This window comes from Molothrus ater, chromosome 19 (genome assembly GCF_012460135.2).
Source record: "Molothrus ater isolate BHLD 08-10-18 breed brown headed cowbird chromosome 19, BPBGC_Mater_1.1, whole genome shotgun sequence".
In the NCBI taxonomy this organism is placed as follows: domain Eukaryota; kingdom Metazoa; phylum Chordata; class Aves; order Passeriformes; family Icteridae; genus Molothrus; species Molothrus ater.
The window spans coordinates 12,696,002-12,722,993 of record NC_050496.2 but is presented as its reverse complement, the minus strand read 5'-3'; the positions used below and the strand labels follow the sequence as shown (position 1 = coordinate 12,722,993).

The 26,992-nt window shown below is 57.7% G+C and overlaps 3 protein-coding genes across 3 annotated transcripts in view; 1 reads left to right on the top strand and 2 right to left on the bottom strand.

Annotated features, from left to right (window-relative positions):
- Positions 1-6,512: 6,512 nt before the first annotated feature.
- Positions 6,513-8,984, bottom strand: SOCS3 (suppressor of cytokine signaling 3). The gene is made up of 2 exons (XM_036394621.2): positions 8,892-8,984; positions 6,513-8,332 (listed from the first exon to the last, which is right to left on the bottom strand). The coding sequence occupies exon 2, from the start codon at positions 8,263-8,265 to the stop codon at positions 7,636-7,638; it is 630 nt and encodes a 209-aa protein (XP_036250514.1). The 5' UTR covers positions 8,266-8,332; positions 8,892-8,984; the 3' UTR covers positions 6,513-7,635.
- A 1,434-nt stretch (positions 8,985-10,418) lies between these two features.
- Positions 10,419-25,956, top strand: PGS1 (phosphatidylglycerophosphate synthase 1). Its single transcript, XM_036394854.2, has 10 exons — positions 10,419-10,579; positions 14,208-14,397; positions 14,767-14,844; positions 15,737-15,836; positions 16,479-16,668; positions 16,991-17,169; positions 18,048-18,581; positions 21,856-22,004; positions 24,014-24,156; positions 25,844-25,956. Exons 1-9 carry the CDS (start codon positions 10,419-10,421, stop codon positions 24,131-24,133), a joined length of 1,701 nt encoding a protein of 566 aa, XP_036250747.1. The 3' UTR covers positions 24,134-24,156; positions 25,844-25,956.
- The window catches only part of DNAH17 (dynein axonemal heavy chain 17), a 34,441-nt gene continuing 33,166 nt past the window's right edge, over positions 25,718-26,992 (bottom strand). The window contains 1 exon segment of the mRNA XM_054516876.1: positions 25,718-26,025. Coding sequence (XP_054372851.1) covers positions 25,778-26,025 — 248 coding nt within the window. The 3' untranslated portion in view covers positions 25,718-25,777.

Below are 26,992 nucleotides of genomic sequence, written 5' to 3'. Positions count from 1 at the left end.
ACACCCCAAATGTAGCAGGGAGCAGGTTCCCATTGCAAAGGGTCTCCCGGGACTGGCTGCTCCTGGCAGCCCTGTGTCCAGGAAAGGAGATGCTGGCAAGTGGGACGCTTCTCTCTGGGCTCCCAAAGCCATTGGCTCTGCTCTCCTCACCTGTGGGATGGTTTGGGAGCCAGCACAGCCCATCTGTGCTGCACCAGGCTGAGAGGAGCCACAAGTCTCAAAGGTGATGTTTCATTTCCTGCTCTGAGTGTGCTTCCCCCTTATCCAAAAACACCTCTGCTCTCACTGAGTTCTCACAGAGTTTCTGCTGTGTGTTGAAACTGAGAGAATCCCCAGTCCCAGCATGGCTGCAGGGCTCCCCGGGGTCACCTCAGTCTGCTGGGAAAGCTCTGGCCCCCTCCTCCCCTTCTGTCTGGTAGCCTGGCCCATGGTGGGGGCAGTGGTGTCCCCCCGCAGCAGGACAGCACCAGGATGGTGGCAGTGGCAGCTGGCAGGGGTATTCCAGGGGCCTCCCCCCTGCCAGCGCTCCCCGCACTCAGCCTGATGAACCATCAGCCCAATGCAGGTGGGCTGTGCCTGGTCGTGGCAGAGGGAAGATGCTCCACCCGAGCCCACCCTGCAGCTGATCCCCTCCACTTCCCCTCTCTGCAGCGCTGGTGGGTGCGAGTGCAGCTGCAGGCTCCGCGCTGCCACACTGCCTGGCGACAGCGACAGCGACAGCGACAGCGACAGCGCTGAGCGGGGGAGCCCTCGGTCCCGGGGACCCACTCGGGACAGGGACAGCTCTGTGGGACCCCGGGGGCGCAGCTCTGTGAGCGGGCAGCTCTGGAGGCTGCGAGCCCGGCAGGCCCTGCCCTGTCACCCCTGCACGGGCTGCGGGGCCGCGCTCCGGGCAGGGACCCTGTGCAGGGACCCTGAGCAGGGACAATGAGCAGGGACCCTCCACAGGGACCCTCCGCAGGGTGCCCCCGTGCCCGCGCTCCCCGGCGGCCGCTGCGGCTGCAAGGCCGGGCTGGGAACAGCAACCCCGGCAAGAGGTTGTGCAAGAAGGGGGGACCCGGGAGGGCACGGGCGGCCAGTGTTGAAATTCCACGCTCTTACAGAAAAGCCCCCGGGCAGAATTCCTGACAGGGGTGATTCATCCCCCACTGGAAGCGATGACTTCGCCTCTCCAGTAAACAGTCCTCAGTTCAGCGGGGTGCCACTGCTGCCGTGTCCTGCCACCCGCCGAGGGTGACAGGGCTGCCCTGGGCGCCGCAGGCAGCACCGGGGGTGCTGAGGAGGGCCAGGGGGGCAGCGGGCGGCTGGGAGCCAAAGGCTGGGCAGCAGAGCAGTGGGCACCAAGGGCAGAACTGGATCCTTGGCTCCCTGCCCCGGCTGCCGCCCAAAGCCGGCGCGGGCCATGGCTGTTGCCAGGTGCTTTGGGGGCCCCATCTCCCGCTGGTGAGGGCACACGGGACAGCCTTTTCCAGGAAGCACACGAGGGCAGCCAGGCTGTGGAGTTCCCGACAGCAGCTCTGGTTTTAATAACAGCAAATCAATGTGCTTCCTCCCTGGCCTCCCCCTCCACTGGCTTCCCCATAAGGCGAAACAACCCATATGAGAGCCCCAACTCTGGCCATAGTATGTGGGGCTCTGAGTGCTGATGGCCCACGTCTGGCTCCCCTGCCTGCTGCAGCCTGTTCCAGCATGCTGCCTGAACCCCAGCCCCGCTGTAGGGAGGGAAGCTTGGGGGTCCTCAGTGCCCCTGCCCGCCTCTGCTGTGCCCACCCCCTGCACAGGAGGTTGCTGCCCGCAGGGCAGCTCCATGGAGGGGCATTCCCAGCTGCTCCAGCGCCTTGCCTCCCGAGTCCAGCCCCGTGCTGTGATTCCGCCTCCTCCCCGTGGGTTTGCACAAACCTCGCGCTTGCTTTGTGCTTGTTTTGAGAACAGATTAGTCATGGCTCTGAGCTGGCTTCCAGCAAATGCACAACAGCACCATGGAAAAACGAGAACAGTGAAGTGATGACTCAGCAGGGCTCCCACTCTGTCCCTGGGGTGCTCTGTCCCTGCTCCTGGCTGCCCCGAGCACCAGTGGAGACCACCCGGGGATGCCCCGGCTGAGCCAGGGTGGGCGGGCGATGGCAGGAAAGAGCCAGTGGCAGCGCCTGCCCGGCTGCCTGGAAGCTGCAATAGCGCTGGCAGGGTGGGACACCAGGTCCTTGGGGTGACACCTCACTGGCACCTTGCTGCCCCAAACCCCCGCTGCGCGTGTGGCTGAACATCCTGCAGCTGGCAGCTCCAGCTCAGCGCCCAGCGTGAGCGCTGAGCGTGCTCTGGGGATGCCACAGTGGTGGGTGGCTGCTGGGATCCTGCCAGGCGCTCACGGGCTGGGGATCCCGGCCGTGCGGGCTCAGCCCCGGGCGGCAGGGCCCTCCCGCCGCCACCTGCGCGGCAGTGACGGGAACTCCCGGGGCGGGCCCTTCCCGCACCTCATACCTTGTTCCAGCCCTTCCCTGCCCTGCCTTGGCCGGCTGCCCGGCAGCACAGCGTGTTGCCAAGCCTCACTGCCAGGTGGCTTATCGCGATCCCATGGCGCTGGACACCAACTGGTGTCGGCTGCCAAGGATGAACAATGTAATTACTGGAATTACAGTAAAGCGCTCCCATTCCCACTCATTAAATGCTGAGACAGGGCCCTTGGGTCCTTCTGGGGAGCATCTGCTCCAGCTGTGCCCTTTGCCAGCCGCAGTCCCCATCGTCGCCCAAGAGGCGCCGCTGGCACCCATCACCCTGTGCCTGACCGGTGTGGCTGGAGCTCCTCTCTGCTGATGGCAGCCAGAGCCACGGGATGGGCAGAGCCCCCCAGGCTGGTGGGGACCTGCAGGCCCCCCAGCAGTGTGCACTGGTGAGGAGGGGGCAGGCAAGGAGGGCAGGGATTGCACACACACAGGGTCCCACATCCCGGAGCTCCGTCCCCAGCCACATGTGCGGCTCTGCCACAGCTGGCTCCCGTGCCAGGACTGATGTGAGGCCAAGGGATGCTCCAGGGCTAGGGTTTGGCACCTGCCCACGGCTGCTCTGCCAGGGTCATCTGAGGACTCTGTGCTGTGCTGGGCAAGCACACGCCAGGCAGCTGGCAGCCTGCTGCAGGAGCACCCACAGGGACCTCCCGTGCCTGCCGTGTGCCCAGGAGTGCCCACAGCCAGGCTGGCACATCACTGCTCCCCGTGAGTGCAGGTGCAAGAGCAGCTTAGCCCTGGGACCGGGGCTCTGCCAGGGAGCAGAGCTGGGCCGGGGGGGCCGGGGCAGAGCAGCTCTCGTAGATGCTGATGGAAGGAGTGAGGAATCCACAGCTGCTGGCTCCCTGGAGCTGGCGCGGGTCTGGCTGGGGAAGCAGCAACAAAGCAGAGTTTCCATGGGGATGTACACAGCCTGCTGGGCTCAGCTGTATCCCAAAATACTTCCTGGCCTGGGCACGGCGTCCTGCTGCCACCCCTGCTCCCTGCCTGCTCATAGCCCTACCTGGCCCAGGGAGAGCCAGGACCACGCCAGCCCCCAGGGCTCCCCCAGCCACCATGGCACTGCTCCAGGTCCCTGGCAGCTGAGCTGCTACCAGGACAGGGACTTTGAGCAGTACTTGAGTGCAGAGGCACAAATTGAGGGGCAGTTGTGGAACCGAGGGGCTCTGGGGACATAGAGCTGCAGCCCTGCTCCTCCTCCAGCCCAAGCAGCTGTCTCTTGTCCTGGGCCTGCAGCTGGGACCACCACTGCCAGCTCTGGGCTCTGCTGAGGAGCTCGTGCCTGTGCTTCCTGGCAGCTCACTGGGAGCAGATGTCCCAATCCCTGTTCCCAAGTGTTCCCGTGGCCCTGGCCTGAAGAGCAATTGCCACGTAAGGAGCAGGTGGTGCCATTTACAGTAAGTTCCCAGCTGCTGCACAGCCCTTTCCTGCATTCTACTGGGAAGTGTGGTGGTAGATGTGGGAATGTCCTGGCTCTGCAGAGCCAAGCAGGAAGAAGTGTGTGAAGGGAGTGCCGCGAGGTCGGGTGTTCACGGCAGCTCCCTGCCTGCCTCTGCCAGTCCTTGGGGTGCTGCTGCGGGGCTGGGGAGCCCTCATGGGCCTGCCCTGCTGCCCTGTGACCAGCTGGATGTTCTGCATGGTTGGTGCAGCCACAACAGAGCTGCGGTGCTGGCTGAGCCCTCTGCTGTGCCCGCAGCAATCTCCGGCTGCGGTGGTTTCCTGTTTTGGCTCGGCAGGGGCTGGTACACACCAGAGCAGGTTTCCTGCACCCCTGACCCCGCAGAGCTCAGGTTCACCATCCCGGTGGACGCTTCCTTCTTGTGCCAGTAATGAGCCAGCAGTGTGATGGGAAGCACTGGTGGCCACCCTGCACCCTATGGGGAGGCCAGGCTGAGGCAGGACGGGGGCTGCAGGGGCTGTGGGGCAGCAGCCTGTCCCTGCCCGACCACCCTTTCGTGCCCCAGCACCTTGTCAGGCTCTCACTGGGGCTGGTGCCCTCACCCTGCTCTGCATGGCCACCATCACAGCATGGAGGAGCTGATGGCACGGGGGTCCATGCACTTACAGCTGCACTGGGTTCTGCTGGTGCTGCTTGGTGCCAGCCCCAGGAGATCTGAGGTGTGGAGAGCTGCAGGACACCAGTGTCCCAGCCCTGCCTCTGGAGCCCTGTGCAAATTCCAGTCTGGCTCCTGGCACCATCACAGGGTGACAGGGTCTGATCACCCTGATAACACCTTCCCCATCCAGGAGCCCGCCCAGGGGGAGCTCAGCTGCCCCAGCGCTGGTGAAGGGCAGAGGGGAACTGTCCACATTTGATAGACTGCTTACGAAACGCAGGGCCAAGTCCGCTCAGCTGCTCTGGAGCAGAGAGAGGTTTGTGAAACCTTCGGCAGGGATTTGCCCGCGGCCGCCGCGTCACTGCTGCCGTGAGCTTGGCTTTATTCCAAGAAAGCCGCGGGGCTGGCGGAGCTTCCCGGATTCTTGATTCAGCCGCGGGTTGCAGCACCGCGAGGGAAGAGGCCCTTGGTCGGCAATGCCAGGGCCCTTCTGGGAAGTGAAGAAGCTGGGGCTGTTCCCACAGAGATGGGAAGGCTGGGGTCTGGCTGGGAGGACAAGGGCAGAGTCACTGTGGGCAGCCTGGCTGCTGTCCCCGGGGACAGCTTCCCACTCTGCCCCACCCTGGGGTGCTGTGAACCCCTGGCTCTGCCAGGAGGGCTGGGTGTGCTCATAAACCCCCAAGGGCCCTGATTTTCATCCCTGATTCGCCTCATCCTGCCTGGGGGAGTGGTGACGCTCCCGCCAGCTGGGGCTGCTGCGCCTGCAGCACTGCTCCCACCCCATCAGCGGCACGGGCCGGGAGCCACCGGTGCTGCTGGGAGCCCTAAACTCAGGGATGTGCCTCGGCAGGGCCTGGCAGGCGGCCACCCCTGCGCATGGGCATTCCTTGCATAGCAGCAGCGGGTGCCTGGGCAGGCCGTGGCACTGCTGGCAGCACGCGTGCCACAGCCACACGTAGTGGCCCCAGAATAGCCGCTGGTACTGTGCCATGCCCACAGCCTGGACCGGCACACTCACCATCCCTCTGGTCCAGGCTGATTCCTAAGGAAATCCTTTTCCCAGCAGCTGGGGATCCCCGGGGGCGGGAGCACTGCTCCTGATGCCAGGCATAATGCCTGCAGTGTGGAGATTGCAGACTGGGGCCTGGGCACAAAGCACCTTGGCACAGCCTGCTCCTCACAGGCAGGGGCTCTTGGGGAATTCTGGGGGGCTGACCTGCTCCCAGGGGATCACCCACATCCCTGCATCCAGCTCCTCAGCCAGGCACTGCACTGCGCACCAGCCAGACAGAGCTGCAGGTTTATTCCCATGCCTACTTCATGCTCCTAGCAGTGGAGGACAGGCACTTCTGGGGCCAAGGACAGCCCCAGGAGAATTGAATCCTCTCCTCTCCCTTGGGCATGTGTGCCTGGCTGGGGCTCTGCACAGGACAGAGGTTTTCTCTCAGTGCTCTGGGGGTGAGCAGTGTCTTGGCAGCCCGCTACACTCCCAGAGGGAGCACCTACAGACCCTTTCCTACCCACGCCTCAAAGTGCCCTGCTCCTGCAGCTCCTCACCCTGGCGTGTGCCAAAACAGGGCTGGGGGAAGGCAGGACTCACTCAGCCCTTCAGGAGCCCTGCACTGGGGCTGTGCCACAGGCCAGCCTTGGCCACCAGCTCAGCCCCTCCTGTGCCCAGGGCCATGTCTGCTGTGCCGTGGCAGCACCGTGTGAGCAGATCCCATCCTCGCGGCTCGGCAGGCGGGGACGTCACAGGGCTCAGACATACCTGAGTGCTGGGACAGAGCTTACGCAGCAGCCGGGCTGAGTCACCGGCGGGATCGCCCGGCGTGGACAGCGGCTCCAGGAAACGGTGCTTACGTGGTGTAAACACATCCCAGCATTGTGCCTTGTGCCGGGGCCAAGCGGCCTCGGGCGTGCAAGAGAGAAATCAAACCAAATCTGATGGTTTTCATTAAAAAATAGTGCTCTTTATTATAAATTATGGAAACATTTTCTTTCTGAATATAAATATAAATATGTGCAAAGTTTCATCTGAGTTTGGTTTTGGTTGAATTTTCAAGCATTGTTTTGCTCAGCCCTCAAGGCTGGAGGTGAAGATGGAATCTTTATAAAAGACAGTGATTCACGTTGGCCTGTAAACATCCCTTCGGTTAAAAAAATAAGAATAAAAATTAAAAAAAGCCAGAAAACCCAACCACTTCTCTGGGCGGACGCAGAAAAGCACTCACGAGATGACACGCTCCAGGGGACGGTCCTGCTGCCCTCCTGCAGGAATTGGTGCCCTGCAGAGCAGCCCAGCCAGGGTCTGCGGGAGTGGCCGGGCAGAGGTGGGGTGTGACTGCAGGGAGTGGGGGCCCAGCGTCCTCAGGGTGATCCTTGCAGATGTGGTTGTGTGGGACTCAGCAGCTTCGCTTCCCCTCCAGCTTCATAGCACATCAGCAGGACCATCACTGCAGCTCACCAGCTGAAGTGCACTAACCCAGACCGCCGGGCAGGGGGGATATTAAGGCTTAGTCCCCTGGAAAATGGCAACGCGGGGCAAAGGCATCGACCTCTTAGTCTGGGGCTTAATGTGAAAGGAGCTTTCACCCACAAGGAGGCAGCAAGAGGTACAGTATGGGCAAAAAACACCTTCCCCTTAAAACTGAGGAAAAGTGATCAGGCACTCCTGGGCTCCAGTGCTTTCCGTTTCTCAGGGTGGAAGGGGCTCTCACCAGGACACCCCCAGGATGGGGCTGGTGGGGCACATGTTCCCCCGTGCTGTGGGAGCTGTCCTGACTGCCCAAGCCCACAGGGGCTTTGCCATGGGTTCACTGTAACATCCACAGTCTGGTCGGAGCCATCTTCTTCCCTGTGGAGAGGAGGCGTCATACTTGATGAGGAGTCCCCCCAGCACCAAGGGTGCCCAGCTATGCTGGCCACAGCCCTGGGCCCGTGGCAGCTTGCCCCAGTTCCCCCTCTCTCCTTCCCGGATGGAGAGGCTGGGCATGCCCTGCCAGCGCCTGTGCCGGTGGGGCATTGTGCCTGTCCCCTGCTCTTGTGCTTGTAGCATGTGACCTTGCTCCGCTGGCCCCTTAGAGAGGGGCATCGTACTGGTCCAGGAACTCCTTGATGGGGGCTGGCAGCTGAGTCATCTTCTCATAGGAGTCCAGGTGCCCGTTGACGGTCTTGCGGCAGAGGTGCTGCAGGGTGGAGACACTGGAGGAGAGCGGGCGGCTCAGCACCAGGGGGATCTTCTCGCCGCCCGAGTAGATGTAGTAGGTGCGCTTGGGGTGCAGGGCCCCCCCAGGCTGCTCGGGCACGGCGCAGGGTGTGGGTGGCATGTAGTGATGGACCAGCTTGAGCACACAGTCGAAGCGGGGCACGGGCTGGCTGCTGTGGGGATCGCTCTGCAGGGAGAAGCTGCCGCCCTCGCACTGGATGCGCAGGTTCTTGGTGCCCGACTCCGTCTTGACGCTGAGGGTGAAGAAGTGCCTCTGGTCCGAGCTGTCCCTGATGAGGAAGGTGCCAGCCGGCTCGGTGCTCAGCAGCAGGTTGGCCTCGCCACCTGTCACCGTGCTCCAGTAGAAGCCGCTCTCCTGCAGCTTGCGTACGGTGTTCACCACCAGCTGATACTCGCTCTTGGAGCTGAACGTCTTGAGGCGCAGGCTGGTGTCGAGGGGGCGGCTCATCCCGGCGGCGGGGAACTTGCTGTGGGTGACCATGGCGCAGGGAGCCAGCTTCGTGTGCTCTGGATGCTGCTGCCAGCAGCAGCCGCTGCTACACCATCACCTGCGGCAGAGAGAGCGGTGAGTCCCGGCACTCCGGTCCCCGACTCTCCCTCCCGGAACACCTGCACCCCCGGTCCCTGTTATCCTCCCGCAGCAGCAGCGCTGCCGGTTCCCGGCAATCCCCTTCCCCAGCTCTCATTCCCAGAAAAGCCGGCAGCCCCCCTGCCCAGCTCTCTCTTCCCGGGAACCGGCAGCACCCATCCCCGGCTCTCCCTTCCCGGAGGAACGGGCAGCCCCCGTTCCCGGCGACTGTCCTCTCGCGACACCGGCACCCCCGTGCCAGCTCTTCCTTCCCGGGAGCACGGGCACACCTGCGGTCTCCCGCTCTCTCCCCTCTCTAGAGCACCGCTTCTGATGGTCTCCTGCTCTCTTACGCCCGGGGGCACATCGTTACCCCAGCCCACCGGTTATCGCCCCGCTGAGGCACCAACATCCCCGGCGATCCCCTTCCCTAGGCAGCACCGCCATCCCCGGTCCTCGGCGATCGCCCCCCCCCCCCCGAAGGTCCCGGCATCCCCGCTGTCCCCCCGTCCTCTCTGGGATCCCTCCCGCGGCCGTACCTGGGGCGCGGGAGCCGGTCCTGGCGGCAGAGCGGGGCCGGTGCGCGGCGGCGAGGCTGCCGAGGCGGCCCGGGGCGGCCTCTTATAGCAGGCGGAACGCCCGCCCTCGGGTTCCTGGAACTGCGCGGCTTCTTGTAACGCGGCGGCACCGCCCGCGCCCCGCCCGGCCCGGCCCGGCCCGGCCCCCCGGCGCCCCGCCAGCCCCGGGCCCCCGGCCTGGCCCCAGCGGCCCAGCCCCGGCCCTTCCCGCTCCGGCCCGGCCCCGACAGCCCATTCTGGGCAGGGCGGCTACCCCCGCCCGCGGCCTGCGGAGAAGCGGAGAGCCCCAGGCCCCCTGGGGGCCTTCGCCGCCCCCCGCTCTGCTGGGGCAGCGGGGCCGCGGGCCCGCCCTGGCGAGAGGCTGGGCTCGGCTGATGGGGGGCACACCGGGGGTACACCGGGGGTACACGGAGCGGGGGCTGCCGGCCTCACGTTCCCAGCCCTGATTCCCGTGCAAGGCCAGCCTCGGCCGCGCTTCCTAGGGGACCCGCGGGATACCCTCGGGCCGGGGACAAGGGGGAATCCGCGCCCGGGGCTGTGCGGGGGCTCCCGGCTCCGCTTCGGGCGGCGGAGGCTGCGGGAGCCCGGGAGATCCGCGCGGTTGGTGCTTTGGCCGGTCCGCGGGACGTGTGGGCTGGTGAGGGGCCCGGGCAGGACCGGGGACCCTGCCCGTGGCAGCTCCCCGGGGCTCGGGGGCTCCTCATCCCTCCACCCCGCCCCGGGCCCTCGGCCCGAGCCTCGGTGGGGACGGTGCCCGGCGGGAGGAGCGGCGCCGGAGCTCCCCTCCCCACCCGTTTGGTAATTGTTGGTTCCGAGCTCGCACACAACCCGAGCTCTGTCCGTGGGTTTATTTTAAACTGTTTAATTTGCCCCGGAGGAGCGGCCGCTGCCCGGCAGAGACCAACCCAGTGCGGCAGTTCTGGGAATCAGCGCCGGCGAACCGGCTGCTCTGAAATGCAAACGAGCCCCGGAGCGCTGCCGGGGCGGGCAGGGCTAGCGGGGGAGGGACGGGACAGGCTCGACGCGGCTCCGGGGCTCCCCGCCGGGACCGGCTCCCCGGACTGGGGGGGGGACCCCGGCGGGGGGACCCGCGGTCCCCAGACTGTGCCTGGCCCGGCGGGGCGGCGAACGCCGGTTCCACTGCGGGCAAGAACCATGTACGTCTTTTCGGAGCCGTTCAGCCGCGCCGGGGCTCGCCCTGGGAGGAGAGGAGACGGGGGGGGGGGTGACATTGCCGGGCAGGCGATCCGGCTCCGCGTGAGCCCGTCCCACGTGTGCGGACCAGGGGAGCCCCGGCGCGGTCCCTGCCGGACAACGAGCCCTTCGTGCGCTCCTCCCGGAGCCTCCCCGGCCCTCCGCGGGCTCCGCGCTCGCAGGCCGGGCACGGCGGGGAAGGGCGGACACCCCGCGCGGCCGGGCCGGGGCTCCCGGGGGCCGCGGGCCGGGCCCGGGCGGGGCGGCGGCGCGGAAGCGGAAGGCGGTGTCGCCATGGCAGCGCGGAAGCGGAAGGCGCGGGCGATGGCGGCGGGCGGCGCGGCGCTGTGGCGGCGGCTCTCGGCCTGGCTGCCGCGGGGCCGCCTCGGCCTGGCCGCGCTGCTCGGCCGCCTCTCCGACCGCCTCTCCCGCGGTCGCGACCGCCGCGCCCGCAGGTAAGGACCGGCCGGGACCCCGCCGGGGCTGCGAGGCAGCGGGAGCCCTCGGCCGCCCCCGCAGTCGGTGTCGCGTTACCGGGGCATCCCCCGCTCGCTGCTTCCCCTTTCCGGCCTGGCCCAGCCCCTTGGAAAAGCCGCGTGGGTTGAGGGGCGGCCCGGTACCCCCAGGCCGGGGTCGCAGCCGGGTTCGGCTCTGCTCTCGCAGACCCCTGCAGCTCGCCCCAGTGTCCGATCGCCTTCGGGACAGCAGCTGAGCGTTATTTCCCCTCCATTTCCCATTTCCGTGCCTCCCGCTGTCCCCGCGGCTGTCACAGCTCAGCCCTCGGGGCGGCACCGGCCGGGTTTGTGTGGTCGGCTCAGTCCCCCCGGGCCCGGTGGTCGCGGAGGGCGAGCGGGACGGGGCCGAAACAGGAGTGAGCCCCCTCTGTGCCCGTGGGCAGGGAGCCGTGAGGGGCAGGGCCCGCTGTGCCCCGCGGCCGTGCCCGGTGGCTGGCACCGGTGACAGTGATGGTGACAGTGACCGGCGGCAGGGACCCGCCAGCGGCTGTCACCGCCCGCCTGGACGAGCTGGATCATCAGTCTGCCCTCTTGTTCACACCAAGGAGATTCTTGCCACACTTCTCTTGTGGTCTCGCCAGTGCTTTTAGGGCAGATAAATCTGGCTGAGCCCTGGAAAGCAATCGCTGAGCTGACAGCAGCGCTGTGGATCCCCCCGTGTGCTGCTGTGTGTGGGTGAAAGGACAGCGCTGTGTCCCGCAGTTTCACTTCACCTCCGGCTCTGAGGATGAGGTTTTACAGTGAATAGGGGTTTCAGCTGCATTGTCAGTTTCGTACCAGACCTACGTTTTAAAAAATAGAACATACCTCAGAAAATCCGTTGTTTCTATTTAGAGTAAACTTTTTATTCAGAAGGGGTCTGAGGTGGTTCCTTTTGATTCCGTTTTCTCTTTCTGGTTAACTCAGTGATGTGAAGTACGTGGAAAGGCTCCCCCCTAGTTCACTTTCTGTTCCTCTGAAACCTGTTTTGTCACAGTGTGGAATTTTGATGATTTCTTCATAATGTTACATGGTTTCTGATAGTTTTGTGTGCGTGGTTGCAAGGGTTGGTTGTACCGGGTCGTCACTGAGCTGATGTCAGTCACTGGTGGGTAGAAGCTGCTGCTCTGGGAGCCAGTTGCTCTGCCAGTGGCTCTGTGGCTGGAGCAAAATATGGATTTATTTGGTAATTCTAAAAGCCATAGGTTCTCAATGCTGAATAAGGTGTAAATTTCAGTATTGGGTTGAAAGACCAATGTTGACACACTGTAAATTACTTAGGGAGTGAATGGAGGATGCAATTAGCGAGGATAAATTGACCTATGCAGAATTAATCTGGACCAAACCAAGTAGTATTGGTGCTGCAGGTTGATGTTCCTCCAGATGTTCCAGTCAGTCCAGATGCTCCAAGCTCAACCCATCGCTGCCTGCAGCCTTCAGAGCTGCCCTGGGAGCTGCCCCTGGCTCCAGGCAGGCAGGTACAGGGCCACAGGCAGGGAGGCAGGTGCAGTTGGACTCACAGTTCCAGCAATCCTTGCTAGAAAATGCCTTCTGGGAACCGTGTTTCTGGAAAGTGTCTGCTTGGCCACTGGTCTGGCTTCTGGAAGGGTAATTGGGTTGGCCGATGGGATAATGAGGACAATATTGTTCTTGTTGATTGTTATTGTAAAATACATAAAATTTGCCACTGCTTCCTACCTGGGAATAATTCCAGAGGATGTTGTTTGTGACCTGCAGGGCTAGGTTAGAGCCCAGTGATGCCACTGCTCTGTGGGGTGAGCATTGGGTGGGTTTTAAAACCCTGTGCTTTTGGATCCAGTGTGAATTCCTGTAGCTCTGTGTGCCATGCTCCCTTGCAGAGATGGAACAGAGGGAATCTGCTCTCTGTGTGTGGCCTGTGAGGCTTGAGGTGAGCAAAGGTGTGTGAAGGTTGTGCTCAGGTTCTGTAGAGACTTAGGAGAATGTGCCTGAAAAGTGGTATTTCTTGTGTTTCTGTTCTGCTTTAATTTTTTTCTGCAGCTTTTAGGGGATATTTGTACTGTTTTTAACAGTCTGTGCTGGTGATCTCTGTCACTTCTGGGTATTCAGGCTGAGCCCAGTCCACATGATCTGTTCAAACCCACCATCCCAGGAATTCCTGCACTGACTGACTCAGATTTCGGTGCTCATGAATAGTCAGTGACAAACTCGTGGATTTGCCAGGAAACGCCACTATGAACTGGTTTCCTTGTAAGGATGTTTGGAAACCTTGTGAAGATCCAGTGTTGTATCATGAACCAGATAAGTGAAATCATCTTCCTGGAATCTGTGTTCATTTGGGCTCTGGATTGTGGTAAAAAGCCAGAAGTTCCTCGTAACAAATTCTGGTAAAGGTTGTGATCAAGTTTCCTCTTGGTGTGTGGTGATGGTCGGGATGGGATCATCAGGATGGGCCACAGGACGGTGGCTGCCTGCTGGCCCGGGGCCCTGGTGGTCATCAGGGTGAGACAGCCAGCCCAGTTCCATCCCAAGAATGCCGGCTCCCATCAGTGGGGTTTGCAGACTGGAATGGTCCCTGTGGGTCCAGGGATGCAGTTCAGTCCCTTGCTCATGGATTCCTGGATCTCCTGGGAGCTGCTGCTGCTAATTGTGCTGAAATGTGGTTTTGTCATGCGAGCAGACTCCTGCTGGGGTTATTCTATGACTGGATGAATTTGCATGTGGGAAACCTCGGAGAGGAGAAGTCGCTGCTTGCTTCCTGTCACCCGCTGCGTGATGCTGGCAGCAAGCTGGTTTCTTCCCAAAGTGACTTCAAAGAAATTAAATTTCTTCCGAAATTTCTTTTTGAAGAATGAGTTTCCTGACGTCTCCCTCACAGGGAATGAGTGGAAACCTCCCCTTTTGTGAGGTTTGCAGGGGACGTTGTGACCCTCTGTCGGTGGCATTGCTGGAAGGGGATGGATCCCTGTTGTGGCCCTTGGCACATTCCTGCTGGGACAGTCGCTCCTTTTGCGGGTCATTCTCGGGGTGTCATTGCTCTGCCTTTACTGGGGCTTGCACTTGATCACCTTGTGTGCTGTAGATCTATTTTCTGATAAGATTGAGGGGTGGAGGCATTTTTCTCTTTAAAAAAGCATGATCTTTAAACCTGAAACGTGAACTGCAAACCAGCTGAGAACAAAGCTGACATAAAGGGAGCATTGGCTGATGTGTGTGTGATGGAGATAATTCAGAAGTGTCTGCTTACAGGTACAGGTGGTACCAGTGCAGCACTGCCAGACACCTGAGCATCCCCACTCTCATTTTCTGCAGCTCCCGGCCTCCTTCCCCTCCCATGTTGTCCTGGTGAAGCAGTTGTTTCCCCTCATCTCCATGCCAGCTCAGAGTAGGAGCTGGTGATGTTCAGATCTGTTCTCCCACATTTTGCCTGTGTCTCTCTGTTTCTACATTTGGCCTTGGTGATCCAGATCAGATTATGGAAAGGGAAAGGCATTCTTGCCTTTGGGGATCCCTGCCATGTATTGGCCCTGGCTGCAACTCTACCTGCTTGGGGTCTTGCTGGGAAGCAGAAGTTTCACTACAAAGAATTTCTCTATCTTTCTTTGCACAGATCATCATGGCTCCTTCTAGCCCCACTACTCAGCCCTCCTGTTCCAGTGATCACAGCCCCGCCGTGTTCCCTCTGTCCAGAAGGAGCACACAGGTTCCAGTGGATCAGGAATCTGGTCCCAGAGTTTGGGATCTCCAGCTCGCATGTCAAGGTGCTTTCATCCCCAGCGGAATTCTATGAACTCCTCAAGGTAAGGTGTGGGCTGCAACTTGTGGGAATGGTTTGATACAATCCCAGTTTTGCAGCTGCTGCCTGGTAACTGCTCTCATATGGAATGGGTTTAGCTGCAGAGAGTGTGCTCTTCAGTTTCCCAGAAAGCACAAGTTTCTTCCTTTAGTTTTGGAGGCAGCGGTGGTGCTGCTGTGGCCCTGCAGAGCTCTGTGTGTTTTATGTCACCACTGTCCACGTGTTACCTTTCCTCCCTCAGGGCCAGGGAGCCAGAGCAGAGCTGTGGCTGAGGGCATCGTCCCAGGGAAGTGCAGCACTGCCAGGCCTGGCTGAGGGCTCCTCAGGCCCAGACACCCTGTCTGAAATGGAACTTGTGTTTTGCTGCTCCCAGGTGCAGATCAAAGCAGCCAAGCAGAGGGTGGTGATGGCCTCACTATACCTGGGAACAGGACTCCTTGAGCAGGAGCTGGTGAGTGTGGAAGGGTTTGGGAAGGCCAGGAGGGGAATGCAGGGGAGGGATGTGCAAGGGAGGCACGCTTCTGGTTGAGGTCTGGTATAGAGCCAGGGAACTGCTGCACTTCTTCAGGGGATAGTTAGCCTGGACCTGTCAGAAAGGACTGGCCTGCTGTTCAGAGTGCTCAGGGGGGCTTTGTAAAACTCAGGTCATGGAAATCTGTTTTTCCCTGACATTTTTCTTGAATGGGATTTGAGTTGTAGGTGTGTTGTGCTGTGTTTGGTGCTCCAGGTGCAGGACACAGATGAAGGGTTGTTTTTTTGCATTTGAGACTGAGATCAGCTTTGCTTCATGGTATTTGCCTTTTTTTTTTTTTCTTTCCTCTGGAAACAAAAGCATTTTTGCCCAAGGGCTTGAGGAAGAAGCCTGGCCTTGGCCAGGTTCTGATGTTAGGAAGCAAATGCCCTGGCAGGGTAAAGGTGGATGGAGCCTGCATAGGATTTATGCCCAACTTTGTCTGGGCTTGCACACAGGATTTGAATTTGCATGTGACAAACAACCTTGTAATTCAAGAATAAAACTGCAGTGAATTCCTGCCAATGTTTGTCTTTGGTGATGCGAGTCTGTGATTTGGGAATGATATTGGGACTTCTTCTGTGAACATTAATTGCTCTTGCGAGACCTGAAGAATGTAGACATGTAAAACTGAGGCCCTTTGATCTGTGGCTTTAGGCTGATGGAGGCTGCCAGGCTGGCAGATGCAAAGGCTGAAGTGGCTGTGCTTGGCACAAGGAGGAAGGACTGGCACCAGGGTGTGGGAGCTGTCTTGGCCCTGGTCTCCTGCTGCTGAGCACTTCCCTTGGAAAGTGTATTTGCTTTTTTAATGAGGAGAGAACTCTCTCTGCAGGTGTATTGCTTAGAAGAAACACTGGAGAAATCACTGCAAGCAAAAGGCTCACCCGACCTCAGAGTTTCCATTCTCCTCGACTACACCAGGGGTTCCCGGGGTAGGAATTGCTGCTCATTGCTTTTGTCAGAGCCTGATTTTACTGTTAGGCTGGAGAGACAGTTCTTTTCGGAGTGGGTATCTTGGCCAATTGGACCTACTTGCTTAAAGCATGCACATTTCAGGATTGGCCTTTTGTATTCCAGAACTGCATATTCCCAAAAAAATCTTCAAGCTGAACAGCTTTTCTTCCAAAAATAGGTGGTAGGGGCAAGAAGGGCCAAACTACTCTGTGCAACTTGTGTAGTCTTGCTTGGTTCATTTGTTAATGCATTTGCCCTTACCCATCATGCTCACTTAATTTTCATTTTGAAAGGAGAATGGGAATTGTTGGAAGCAGCAGCACACTGAATCAGGAACCTGTGGTCATCTACAGTGACTCTTGTAGATGTGTTGCCAGTCCTGGTGAGGCTTGGTTAAGAAGCTTGAAAAGTGTCAGACCTGGCCTGGGACTGATTCTGAACGTCAGTTTCAATATCGACATAGTACAAGTGAAAGTGATCTAAAAAAAACCAAAGAGAAAAGGAAAACATGTGAAGTGTCAGTGGATGGGAGGGCTGCTCACCCTGTGACCAGCTGAAGAGCTGTGTCATGATGTGTCCTGGCTGTGTGATGTTTGTGTGAAAGTCCCTTTCTGTCCCAGGCAGGAAGAATTCCCGAACGATGCTGATCCCGTTGCTGCAGCGATTTCCCGAGCAGGTCCGCGTGTCCCTGTTCCACACCCCAAACCTGCGTGGACTGCTCCGGCTGCTGATTCCAGAGCGTTTCAACGAGACCATCGGGCTGCAGCACATCAAGGTCTATCTGTTTGATGACAACGTGATCCTGAGCGGGTGAGTCCTGCTGCGTCCAGCCTTGGTGCCAGCGTTCCCTGCCTTTGGGCAGGGTGTCTGTGCTGCCAGCCTTCTCTGAACATCTGGGCTCCATCGTGGTGCTATCAGGGCTCTTCTGAGATGGGAGAGCAACCACAGTTCCTGCACATGAGATTCTCAGATGAAAGCAAGCCTTTCTTAACGGGAGAAATACTTTGAGATTCTGAAGGAAATGGCCAATTTGTGCTTTAGTGCAGCTATCCCAGAGTGAGGCCTGTAGCCTGGCTTGGGAGGCTGAGAATCTTGTGCCTGCCCTGAACCTGTGTCTTCCCTTCTTCTTCAGTGCAAACCTGAGTGATCTGTACTTCACCAATCGTCAGGACCGCTACGTCTTGCTGCGGGACTCTCCTGAGATTGCAGACTTCTTCACGGAGCTTGTGGACGCAATTGGAGATGTGTCCCTGCAGTTACAGCAGGATGATACAGTCCAGATGATGGAGGGAATGGTACACCCATACCAAGGTAGGTGGGAGCTGTCTCACCTGCTTGGGTGATGGCATCCAGAGGAGAGGAGGGACAGCCAGGGTTTAAGGATGACTTAGACTCCATCCATGTGGGAGTTGCTGGGTGTCTGACCATTGTTCAGGCTGTGGGGTGTCCTGTTTTGTGCCATCCAGTATTATAATCAAGATTGCTTGAGTTTCAGTACTGGGTCATTTGGGGTTTTCCCAGCACAATGGCTGTCACAGGCTGATTTGATAGGGCATGCAGAGACTGGAAGTAAATCTGCTGCCTCATATATGTGCTGCTTTTGGCCTTAAACAAGAACTTCAGTCCTTTGAGAAGTTTTTCTGATATTAGCAGCTACAATTCCAGGTGCTCTGGGTGTGCATGTTCTGAAGGGTTTATGACTGTGCTGCTATTGTTGCTAATTAATCTTTTGTAGTAGAGTTTGTTCTGGGAATCAATTGGGAATCAGTTCAGGAAGACTGGGAACAAGCGTAAAATTGGGCAGAGAAGGGCAGTGAAATGCCAGGCTGATTGTGTCATCAGTTTTTGTCCTGGCCTTGCACTGCTGGGTGATGTAAGTTCAGGCTGGGGGTGGGAGTTTATTTGTTTGTTCCCGCTCATTCTTGGTTGTCAGTGTAGCCTTGCGCTCGTCCTCTCCTTTCTCAGAGGATTTTTCAGGCTGCTGCCAGTTGCTGAGATTTCTCTTCTGTAGTGTAGCTCTGCTGACCTTGAATCAGCTGGTTTGGGCCTTAAGACAGAGAGTCATGTGCAGTCTGTGTTGGCTCCTGTTTGTTCCTGTATCCATGTGCTGTCAGTAGTTTTCCCTGGCAAGAGGTGACGTGTAACTGTGCCTGTAGACCACAGACACATCACTCTGGCTTTTCCTGCAGGAGACAAAGTGGCTTACTGTGAGATTGCCAACAGGAGGGTCATGGAGGTCATCAACTCTGCCCGCACTCGACAGGAGCTCCTTCATGCAAAGACTTTCCACAGCAGCCAGCCAGGCAGCTCCCTCTTATCCCAGCAAGGCTCTCAAGCACCTGGGAGTCTGAAACCAGAACCCGACACCTGGATCTATCCCTTAATCCAAATGAAACCTTTTGGGATTCAAATAGACGAGATGGTCACAGAGACCCTGCTGACAGAGGCTGAGCGGGATGCCAGGATATACCTCACCACTGGCTACTTCAACTTGACACAGGCCTACATGGACCTCATCCTGGGCACAAGGGCCGAGTACCGCATCCTGCTGGCCTCGCCGGAGGTCAATGGGTTTTTTGGTGCCAAAGGGGTGGCAGGTGCCATCCCGGCTGCCTACGTTTACATTGAACATCAGTTTTACAGTGAGGTCTGCTGCCTGCAGCAGCAGGAGAGGGTGCAGCTGCAGGAGTACTCCCGTGCTGGCTGGACGTTCCATGCCAAAGGTAAGGCGCCCTTATCCCCAGGGGTCTTGTTCAGAGGTGTGTGAGAGCTGTGCATTTGGATTGTGAAAGGAGTGAGGGGCTGGCTGGGTGCCAGTCTGGGCTTGACCTTCAAAACACTCCTCCAAGGTTCAAACAGCGTGCTTGTGTGACCTGGAGGTTTGGATCACTTGGGGGACGCCTTGCCTTTGCCTTTGGTTCAGTACTGTCACAGGGATGATGTGGGAGCTGTCCCTGTGGTGGCACTGAAGCACTGCCTGGATGAGAACGGTGATGTGAAGGAAAGGAACCATCTGGATGCGTTTATGATGCAGTCAGTGCCCTGGTGCAGTTTCGTGTATCCCTTGGGCTGGTTTCAGCAGGCAGGAGTGCTGGCTCTGCTGGGGACCCTGCAGTCTGGGGGCAGGTGCTGGGAGGGAGCTGCTCCTGGGGCCTTCCCAGCAGCAGGTGTGTATGGGGACAGTGTCAGTGTTGGGGGATTTGCACCAGCTCACAGGGGGTGCAGTGTGAGGAGCTGCAGCATGTGCTTATGGGTGTCAGGGCAGCCAAAGGGCAAGGGGCTGAGGAAGGAATATGGGCTAACATGCTGTGAGTTAATGAATGCTGCCCTCGAGGTCTTCTCTGGGAGAGCCTGGATTCCTGCTGGATACACTGTGCCCAGCTCCCAGGGGCTCAGCATGGTGCTCCAGCTGAGTGTTTGGGCTGTGATTGGAACACTAGGGCTCTGGCCATGCCTGTTTTGAAGAGAGCTGTTAGTAGGAATGGCTCCATCCCCCTGCTTCTCACAGGGGTGCTCAAGGGAGGCTCAGAGGTGGTGGGAAGGAAAAGCTGCCCAGTCAGCCCTCTCTCGACTGTCGAAAATCCCTGGGTGCCTCGGTGTTGAAATGACAAACAGATCTCAGAGTGCCCCTCCCCAGCACGGCCAGGAGTGCAGGGAAAACCCTTATCTGGCACAGGGCAGCACGAGGGAGGGCCCTGCCTGCCCGCCCGGGGTGTCCTGTGTCTTTCAGCATGCACGTGCTTGAGCAATCTGTGATTCCCAGGTTCTGCCTTTGTTGAGCACTGCTAACTCCAGTGGGATGTGGTTTGGCATAGACCAGAAACAGGGGCTGCTTTTCCCAGCTACCAAAGTGGTCACCGGTGCTGTTTGGGCCAGCTAGCCCTTGTGGGACAGTGCTTTGGGCTCTCTGCTGTGTGCTGTCTGCTTGGAGAGGGATGCAGGGTTGGAGTTCAACAGCTCCCGTGCTGCAGGAGGGGCAGTTTGAGACATTTGCTGCCTTGTTTCCATTCCCCTTCAGAGTGCTGGGAGGATCAGTGTGCAGCTCCTCCTCCGGCATGCTCTGCCCTTGGCACAGGCTGGATTCACCTCATTTCCTTCTGCAGGAGTCACGTGGTGTGGCAGAGAGGACAAGGACAGGAGAGGGAAGGGAGGAAGCCTTGGAGATGTGAAGGGCATGTGCACAAGGAGCACATGGAGCCTAGCTCCTGGCTGAGGACATGAGATTGCCAGCAGCAAACAGGGCCTGTTGGTGCTTCCTCTCTGGGCTGAGACATGAGACATCCTTGAGTCTCCCATGGGATCCCCAAACACTGGGGCTGTGCTGCACACCCCTCCTGCTCCCCTTAACATGTTTGTATCTGCATGCAGAGTGTCTCCCAGGGATGTCTCTCATGGGTGCCCATGCAGGTGTGGCAGAGCTCTGCACGGGTGGGGTGCACGTCTGAGCAGGACTGCCAGCAGCTGTCCCTCCCAAAGCCCACCTGCCACTGCCCTGGGTGGTGTTGGGGGTGACAGGGGTGCATCCCTTGGGATCAGGGTCCCTCCCAAGCCCGTTGTGGTGGCAGGGTGCTGGCAGGTGCTGTGTGCTGTGAGATAAACCCTGTCACTGCTATTGACCGGCGCTGGGAAGCTGCGCTCCCCTTGCTGGAAGGTGAGTCACTGTTGGAGTAGATCCTGCCAGATGGCCGTGAAACCAGAGACCTCTAAAGGCTGTGGGACTGCCACAGGACACTTGGGAAGGCAAGGAATCTCTTCCTCCTGGCTGCTGCTTGGGCAGGGGTCCAGCCTTTGGCTGGTCAGGCACCAGACAGCCCCTGGCAGGGTCCTGTTTGGTGGCAGAACGTGACAAAGCTCTGTGCCACGTGGCTGCCAGGGCCCGTGGTGGGCTGTGCAGCCCTGCTGTGCTGGGGTGAGCCCACAGGGCTGGAGGCATCAGGGCAGTGCCAGCTCTGTGAGTGTGCTGTGGGGGCGGGGAGCAGCTTACAGGAACTGGCAGTGAATCGGCAGCATCTTACTCAAGGCATTCTTGGAACTGCTCTGGGGCTGAGTTGGGAAACCTGCTGCTATTTTAAGGCCGAGGTGGTTTTTATGCTACGGGTTCTTTGTTGCAGTCTGTGTGTGACCAGCCATGGGGATGAACCTCTACCAGAGACTCACCCAGGGCTCTGCTGAGGAGAGCAAAGGCTTTCTGGCTCCATTTGTGCAGAGTGGCCACACAGCCTCTCCTTGGCAGCAGTCCTGATTCTCCTGTGGCTGTTCCTTCTTGCCCTGCTGCAGTGATGTGCTTGAGAATAATGTGATGCTTCCATCTTTCCCTTGAAAACCTGTCCTGGGCTCTGTCCTGATCTCTGTGCTGGCAGTGCTGTGGGAGCTGTGTTGGTCAGTGGCAGTGGGGGCCAGGTGCCCTGGCAAGAGTCTGATCTCATTCCTGGTGGCTCCTCTGGAAGTGAGGGTGTGAAATAATTTGCACTTCTTATCCGTGTCTCTTCACAATGGCATGTGAATTCACCTGCCAGAGCTGGGAGATGCCTCTTTGTGCCATGGTCCTGGCATGGGGGCTGGTCCCTGGCCCTGGGACAGGCTGGACAGACTTAGCCTGTCTGGCTGGGACTTTGGGGCTGGTTCCTTCACTGAAAACCTGTTTGTCTTCTCTTGGTGTTTCTGAATTCACTGTGGTGCAAAACAGCCTCTAATGCAATGACAGGACTTGCTCTGGGTTGTTCTGGGGCAGTGTGTTTCTGGGGCACACTGGGGGTGTTGCACCCAGTCAGAACACTAAATTGGGCTGTGCCAGGGCACCCCACACATGGCACACACTGCACACAGCAGAGCACTCCTGCAGGCCCTGCTGTGCTGCGCTCTGCTCTCGAGCTCCTGTACAGAATCTGTAATCCACATTTAAAGCATTTAATTCACTCTGAGTGAACGGACCGTGTGAGCCCACCCTGGCCATTCCCTTGGCTCTCACGCTGCCTCTCTTCCTCATTTTTCCTGCAGGCCTCTGGCTGTACCTGGCAGGGAGTGACCTGCCCTGCCTGACCCTGATTGGCTCTCCAAATTTCGGATATCGATCGGTTCATCGTGACTTGGAAGCTCAGGTTGCAATAGTGACAGAAAATAAAGCCTTGCAGCAGCAGCTGCATCAGGTAAGCAGCAGATTCTGGGCATGCAGCGGGGATGTTGTACTTCTGGAGCACACAGGGAATGCTGAGGATGCAGTGGCAATAAAAACCTCCAGCTACAATAACTCAGAAGCTGCTGGAGCATGGGGAGTCCTGAGGAGCTGTCAGTGAAGTGACTATTGATGAGCTGCCTGCTGCAAGTGCCCAGTGCTGGGAAATGAGGCCGTAACGGGAAGGAATGTGTGTCCCCAGTGACCTCGGGTACTGGGAGTGCTCAGGGCTGGATGTGCACACAGCCTTTGGAGGACCTGCTGGCTCCTCTGCTCCAGCCACGCTGCCCCTCTGAGCCTTAACCCAGCATTTGAGCATTGCCCAGGGCATGGCAGGCTCCGGGCTAATGAGGCCGGGCCCTTGGAATGGCTGAGCTCGGACTGGAAGAGGGATGGGATGCCCATGAGGTTCTATGACAAAATCCTTATCTTGAATAATAATGACATTATATAATCTTGCACAAACATTTTTAAGTGGTTTGATAGTCAGTGTCTCAGGGTTTTTCTGTGCTGTTTTTAATTAGGCAGCTTGTAATGCTCAGCAGTTCTGCTGCTGCTCCGTGTCCTGCCTGGTTCTCCAGCTGTCTTGACTGAATCTTCTGCTGGAACTGACCGTCCTAAGTCATTTCTCCTGCAGTGTTCTGTTTCAAAGCAGATGTTTGGTGCCTCTGTGTGACTTGGAGACCTCAGAAATGCACTGTGAGAGGCAGGTGCTGGCAGAGTTGTCTGCAAGATCAATGGGAATTGCCCTCTTGCATCAGGGCTCTTCCCTGGGATGAGTCAGAGTGTATCTAATCAAAAACAATTCTATTACTGGAAGAGTTGCTTGAGTATTTCAATTCATATCTTGCCTCTGCCTGTTTCTAATGGAAGGGGAAAATCAATGGAAATGTGACACAAAGGAATTTTCTCACACGGGACTGCAGTGATCTCATTCAAAGGGCTTTAAACCATTCCCGATTGCTGGAAGCTGATTCTGAGATGGGCTGGGTGTTTACTTTCTGTGGTCTTTTTTAGAAGACTTAATCCATTCCTGGGATGCTGCCATGAAATCACTTTGCCTGTGTAATGTTCAGTTCCATTTTAAAAATGTGTGCTGAGATTTGGGAAGAAATGTGAGTGGTCTGGGTGTCTTTGGGTGCTTCTGTGAATGAACTGAGATTGATTCAGGGAACTGGCCTTGCCTCTGGTGCTCAGATCTCACCATAATGGATGGTCATGGAGCAGAATCCTCACAGCAGGGCTGACTGTAGCTCTTTCAGCATTTGAGGGCTCTCAAATTAGAGTGAATTGGCAGATTAATGTCTTGATTCATCTTTTTAGTGTTACTTTCCAGTACTTGGTTCCTGCTTCCCTGTTCCACCCTGAATTTAAATAGTGCAGAGTATTTTCTGCTGTTTGTGACAGCTCCAATTATACAAAAAGATGATGAACAAACTTCCAGGAGCTGTTCTGCTCCTTGTTTGCCTGCAGATCCTGAAACCTGACTGTTTGTGCTGAAACCCCCACTTACCTGTGATCAAAGCCCTGCTCTCACGTGCTGTGAGTGTTGTTATCAGCAGGGTGGTTCATTTCCTCCCTGTGCAGTTGGGTGCAGGCTGGGGGGGCCCAGGAGTTTCTGGTAATTTAGCTGAGATCACGGCTGCACATTCATCTGCAAACACGGCGCCTGAGCCGTCTCTAGAAAGAGCCGCATAAGCCAGTCCCAGGAGGTTTGGGTGAGGTTTCCTTTTCTGGCAATTACAGCCTGGCCTTGAGGAGTTTTCTGAAACTGAAGCTCAGCTCATGCAGCTGTGGGGCACAAAAAGGCAAAACCCTCTACCCTTGTTCTCTGTAGAGTTTTAATTGCAAATTCTTGAGGAAAAATGGTGCATACTTGTGGCAAGATCCCTGGTCAGCTTTATCTGAGTTTGCTTCTCTGAAAGACCATTATATAATTTAACGCATGGGATTTACTGAGATGATGTTTCTTTCCCTGTTCAGGAGCAAGAGCAGCTTTACCTCTGCTCAGGTGTGGTCTCAACATCAACGTTTGAGCAGCCAAGTCGTTATGTGAAACTGTGGGTGAAGCTGGTGACACCTTTGATCAAGAATTTCTTTTGAAAGGAGAAAAGTTGCTGCTTTGGGTGAGTTTGCTGCCATTATGGGGAATTATATTGCACTGACTGTAGTGAATAGCTGCAGTGCTCTGTCATGAAAGAAAGATTTGAACAATTAGTTCATGGACATGCAGATGATGAGGGGAAAACCAGAATTTCTCGATTCCTCTGGGGCACTGGCTGCTATGGACTGGGATCAGTGCTCAGGTCCTGACTAGGTTTTGTCTACTAGAATTTCTGGAAGGGCCACTGGCAGAGAACCCATAAAGTGGTATTTTCCATGCATAGAAATAAAACTCCCTTTTTGAAATGTCTCTTTCAGAGTTTTGCAGAGAGAGGCTGTGTTTGTGCTGTCTTGACCAGCCAATAGAAAGCGTTGCTGGAATACTTAAAATGTTTTGTCTTTGTATCCAGTCAGGGCTTTGCTTTGCCCCTGTAGTGTTTGTTTTGCTTTTCTGTTTTGTGCTGTCCTGGTGGCTCCACTGCCCCATGAGTCCAGCCCTTGGGAGCTCCAGGCTGTCCCTCCTGCCTGTTCCTGTGCTGGGCACTCTGTGCAGCTGGCACTGCTGTATGTGTGCCAGGTGTTCCCACATCCCTTTCACTTACCTGGCCATGGCCTCCCCCTCAGCAGAGTTTGCCTGGCTCCTTCACAGTCAGATATGTTACAAGTGTATTTCCTGAATTGTGAAAGGGCAGGAGAAGACTTCTGGTGCTGGTGTGGGTTTGGGATGTTCCTTGCTGGAAGTAGAAGGCTTGAACCGTAACATCCTGCCAGGAAGGTGTTTGGAAGCCAGGTAAAAAGGTGTGGGAGTGCAGGGTAGGGTGTGAGCAAGGGTTTCTGATCTGGCAGTGCCACAAGCAGGATTTCTGGCACCTGAAAAAAACTGATAGTAAGTGTGAAACTCAGTCATAACTGATTATAAATACTGCTGCTCTGTAATGAAATGAGCTGCTCTCTGGGGCTTGTCTGACTGTGAGCTGTGAGGGAAGTTTGAGGTAACTATTTTAGAACTAATTGTTCAAATATTTCACAGGCTGGGATTTTGGTGAATTGTTTTATGCCGAAGGGACCAGCCTTGGCAGATCTACTCACCTTAATGTGTGTTACTGCTGATACAAATTATTTGTTGTGAAGAAAAGGCTGAGTAGGTTCTGTGCCCTAGAAATAGAAATAACATACTTCAGAGAGGAGCCTGTTTGCAGCTCTGGGCTGTGCAGGTTGGGTGTGGGTGAACTGGACCAAATTTGCACCTTTCTTCTCCCATCTGCTCTAGACAGACAGATGCTCCATGCAGGAGCGTGAGGAGTTTCTGCTCAGTTTGCACTGAGCCATCACACAAAGAGCTGTGGGAAGATGGAGAGCCAGCAGAGGCAAAGGAGTCAGGCACTTGTGTGCAGTTGTTCTGTCTGGCTTCCCACGGTGGTCTGGCTCCCCACCAGCACCACGTCAGAAACCACCAGTGGAAAACCAGTATCCGCCCTGAGAACCCTGTGTGCTGCGAGAGCAGGCTCCTCACGGCAGCGCTTCCAGCACTGGTTTTATTGAAACTTTGCTAAAGTGGTTCTGGTACAATCAAACATAGGCTGAGTTACACAACGGGGAGGTTTTTACAACTAAAAGTACTGCTGTTTTCCATTGTCACTAAATCTAGGCCTCTAGGAGCAGAGCCACACCAGCCAGGACCCACTTGGCAGCTTTTTCTTTTGTCTTCAGGTTGAAGGTCCAGACGTAGGTGGGCCCTCGCGTCCGTGTCTTGTAGACGGGGCACTCGTAGACGTTGATGGTGTCCATGCGGTCCACGGGGATGGCTCTGAGCAGGATCACCGGCATCTCGGGCGTCAGCTCCTTCATGCGCGCGTCCGCGATGGAGCCCGAGGGCACGTCCCAGCGCGCGCCTGCGGGGACAGCGGGGACAGCGCTCGGGCGCTGGCACTGACAGACACTGACTGCTCCCCTCGGAGACTGACAGACACTGACTGCTGCCCTCAGAGACTGACAGACACTGACTGCTCCCCTCAGAGACTGACAGACACTGACTGCTCCCCTCAGAGACTGACAGACACTGGCTGCTGCCCTCAGAGACTGACAGACACTGACTGCTGCCCTCAGAGACTGACAGACACTGACTGCTCCCCTCGGAGACTGACAGACACTGACTGCTCCCCTCAGAGACTGACAGACACTGACTGCTCCCCTCAGAGACTGACAGACACTGACTGCTCCCCTCAGTGCCTGACAGACACTGACTGCTGCCCTCAGAGACTGACAGACACTGACTGCTGCCCTCAGAGACTGACAGACACTGACTGCTCCCCTCGGAGACTGACAGACACTGACTGCTGCCCTCGGAGACTGACAGACACTGACTGCTGCCCTCAGAGACTGACAGACACGGACTGCTCCCCTCAGTGCCTGACAGACACTGACTGCTCCCCTCAGTGCCTGACAGACACTGACTGCTGCCCTCAGAGACTGACAGACACTGACTGCTCCCCTCAGAGCCTGACAGACACTGACTGCTCCCCTCAGTGCCTGACAGACACTGACTGCTCCCCTCAGTGCCTGACAGACACTGGCTGCTCCCCTCAGAGACTGACAGACACTGACTGCTCCCCTCAGAGCCTGACAGACACTGACTGCTCCCCTCAGTGCCTGACAGACACTGACTGCTGCCCTCGGAGACTGACAGACACTGACTGCTGCCCTCAGAGACTGACAGACACGGACTGCTCCCCTCAGTGCCTGACAGACACTGACTGCTCCCCTCAGTGCCTGACAGACACTGACTGCTCCCCTCGGAGACTGACAGACACTGACTGCTCCCCTCAGTGCCTGACAGACACTGACTGCTGCCCTCAGAGC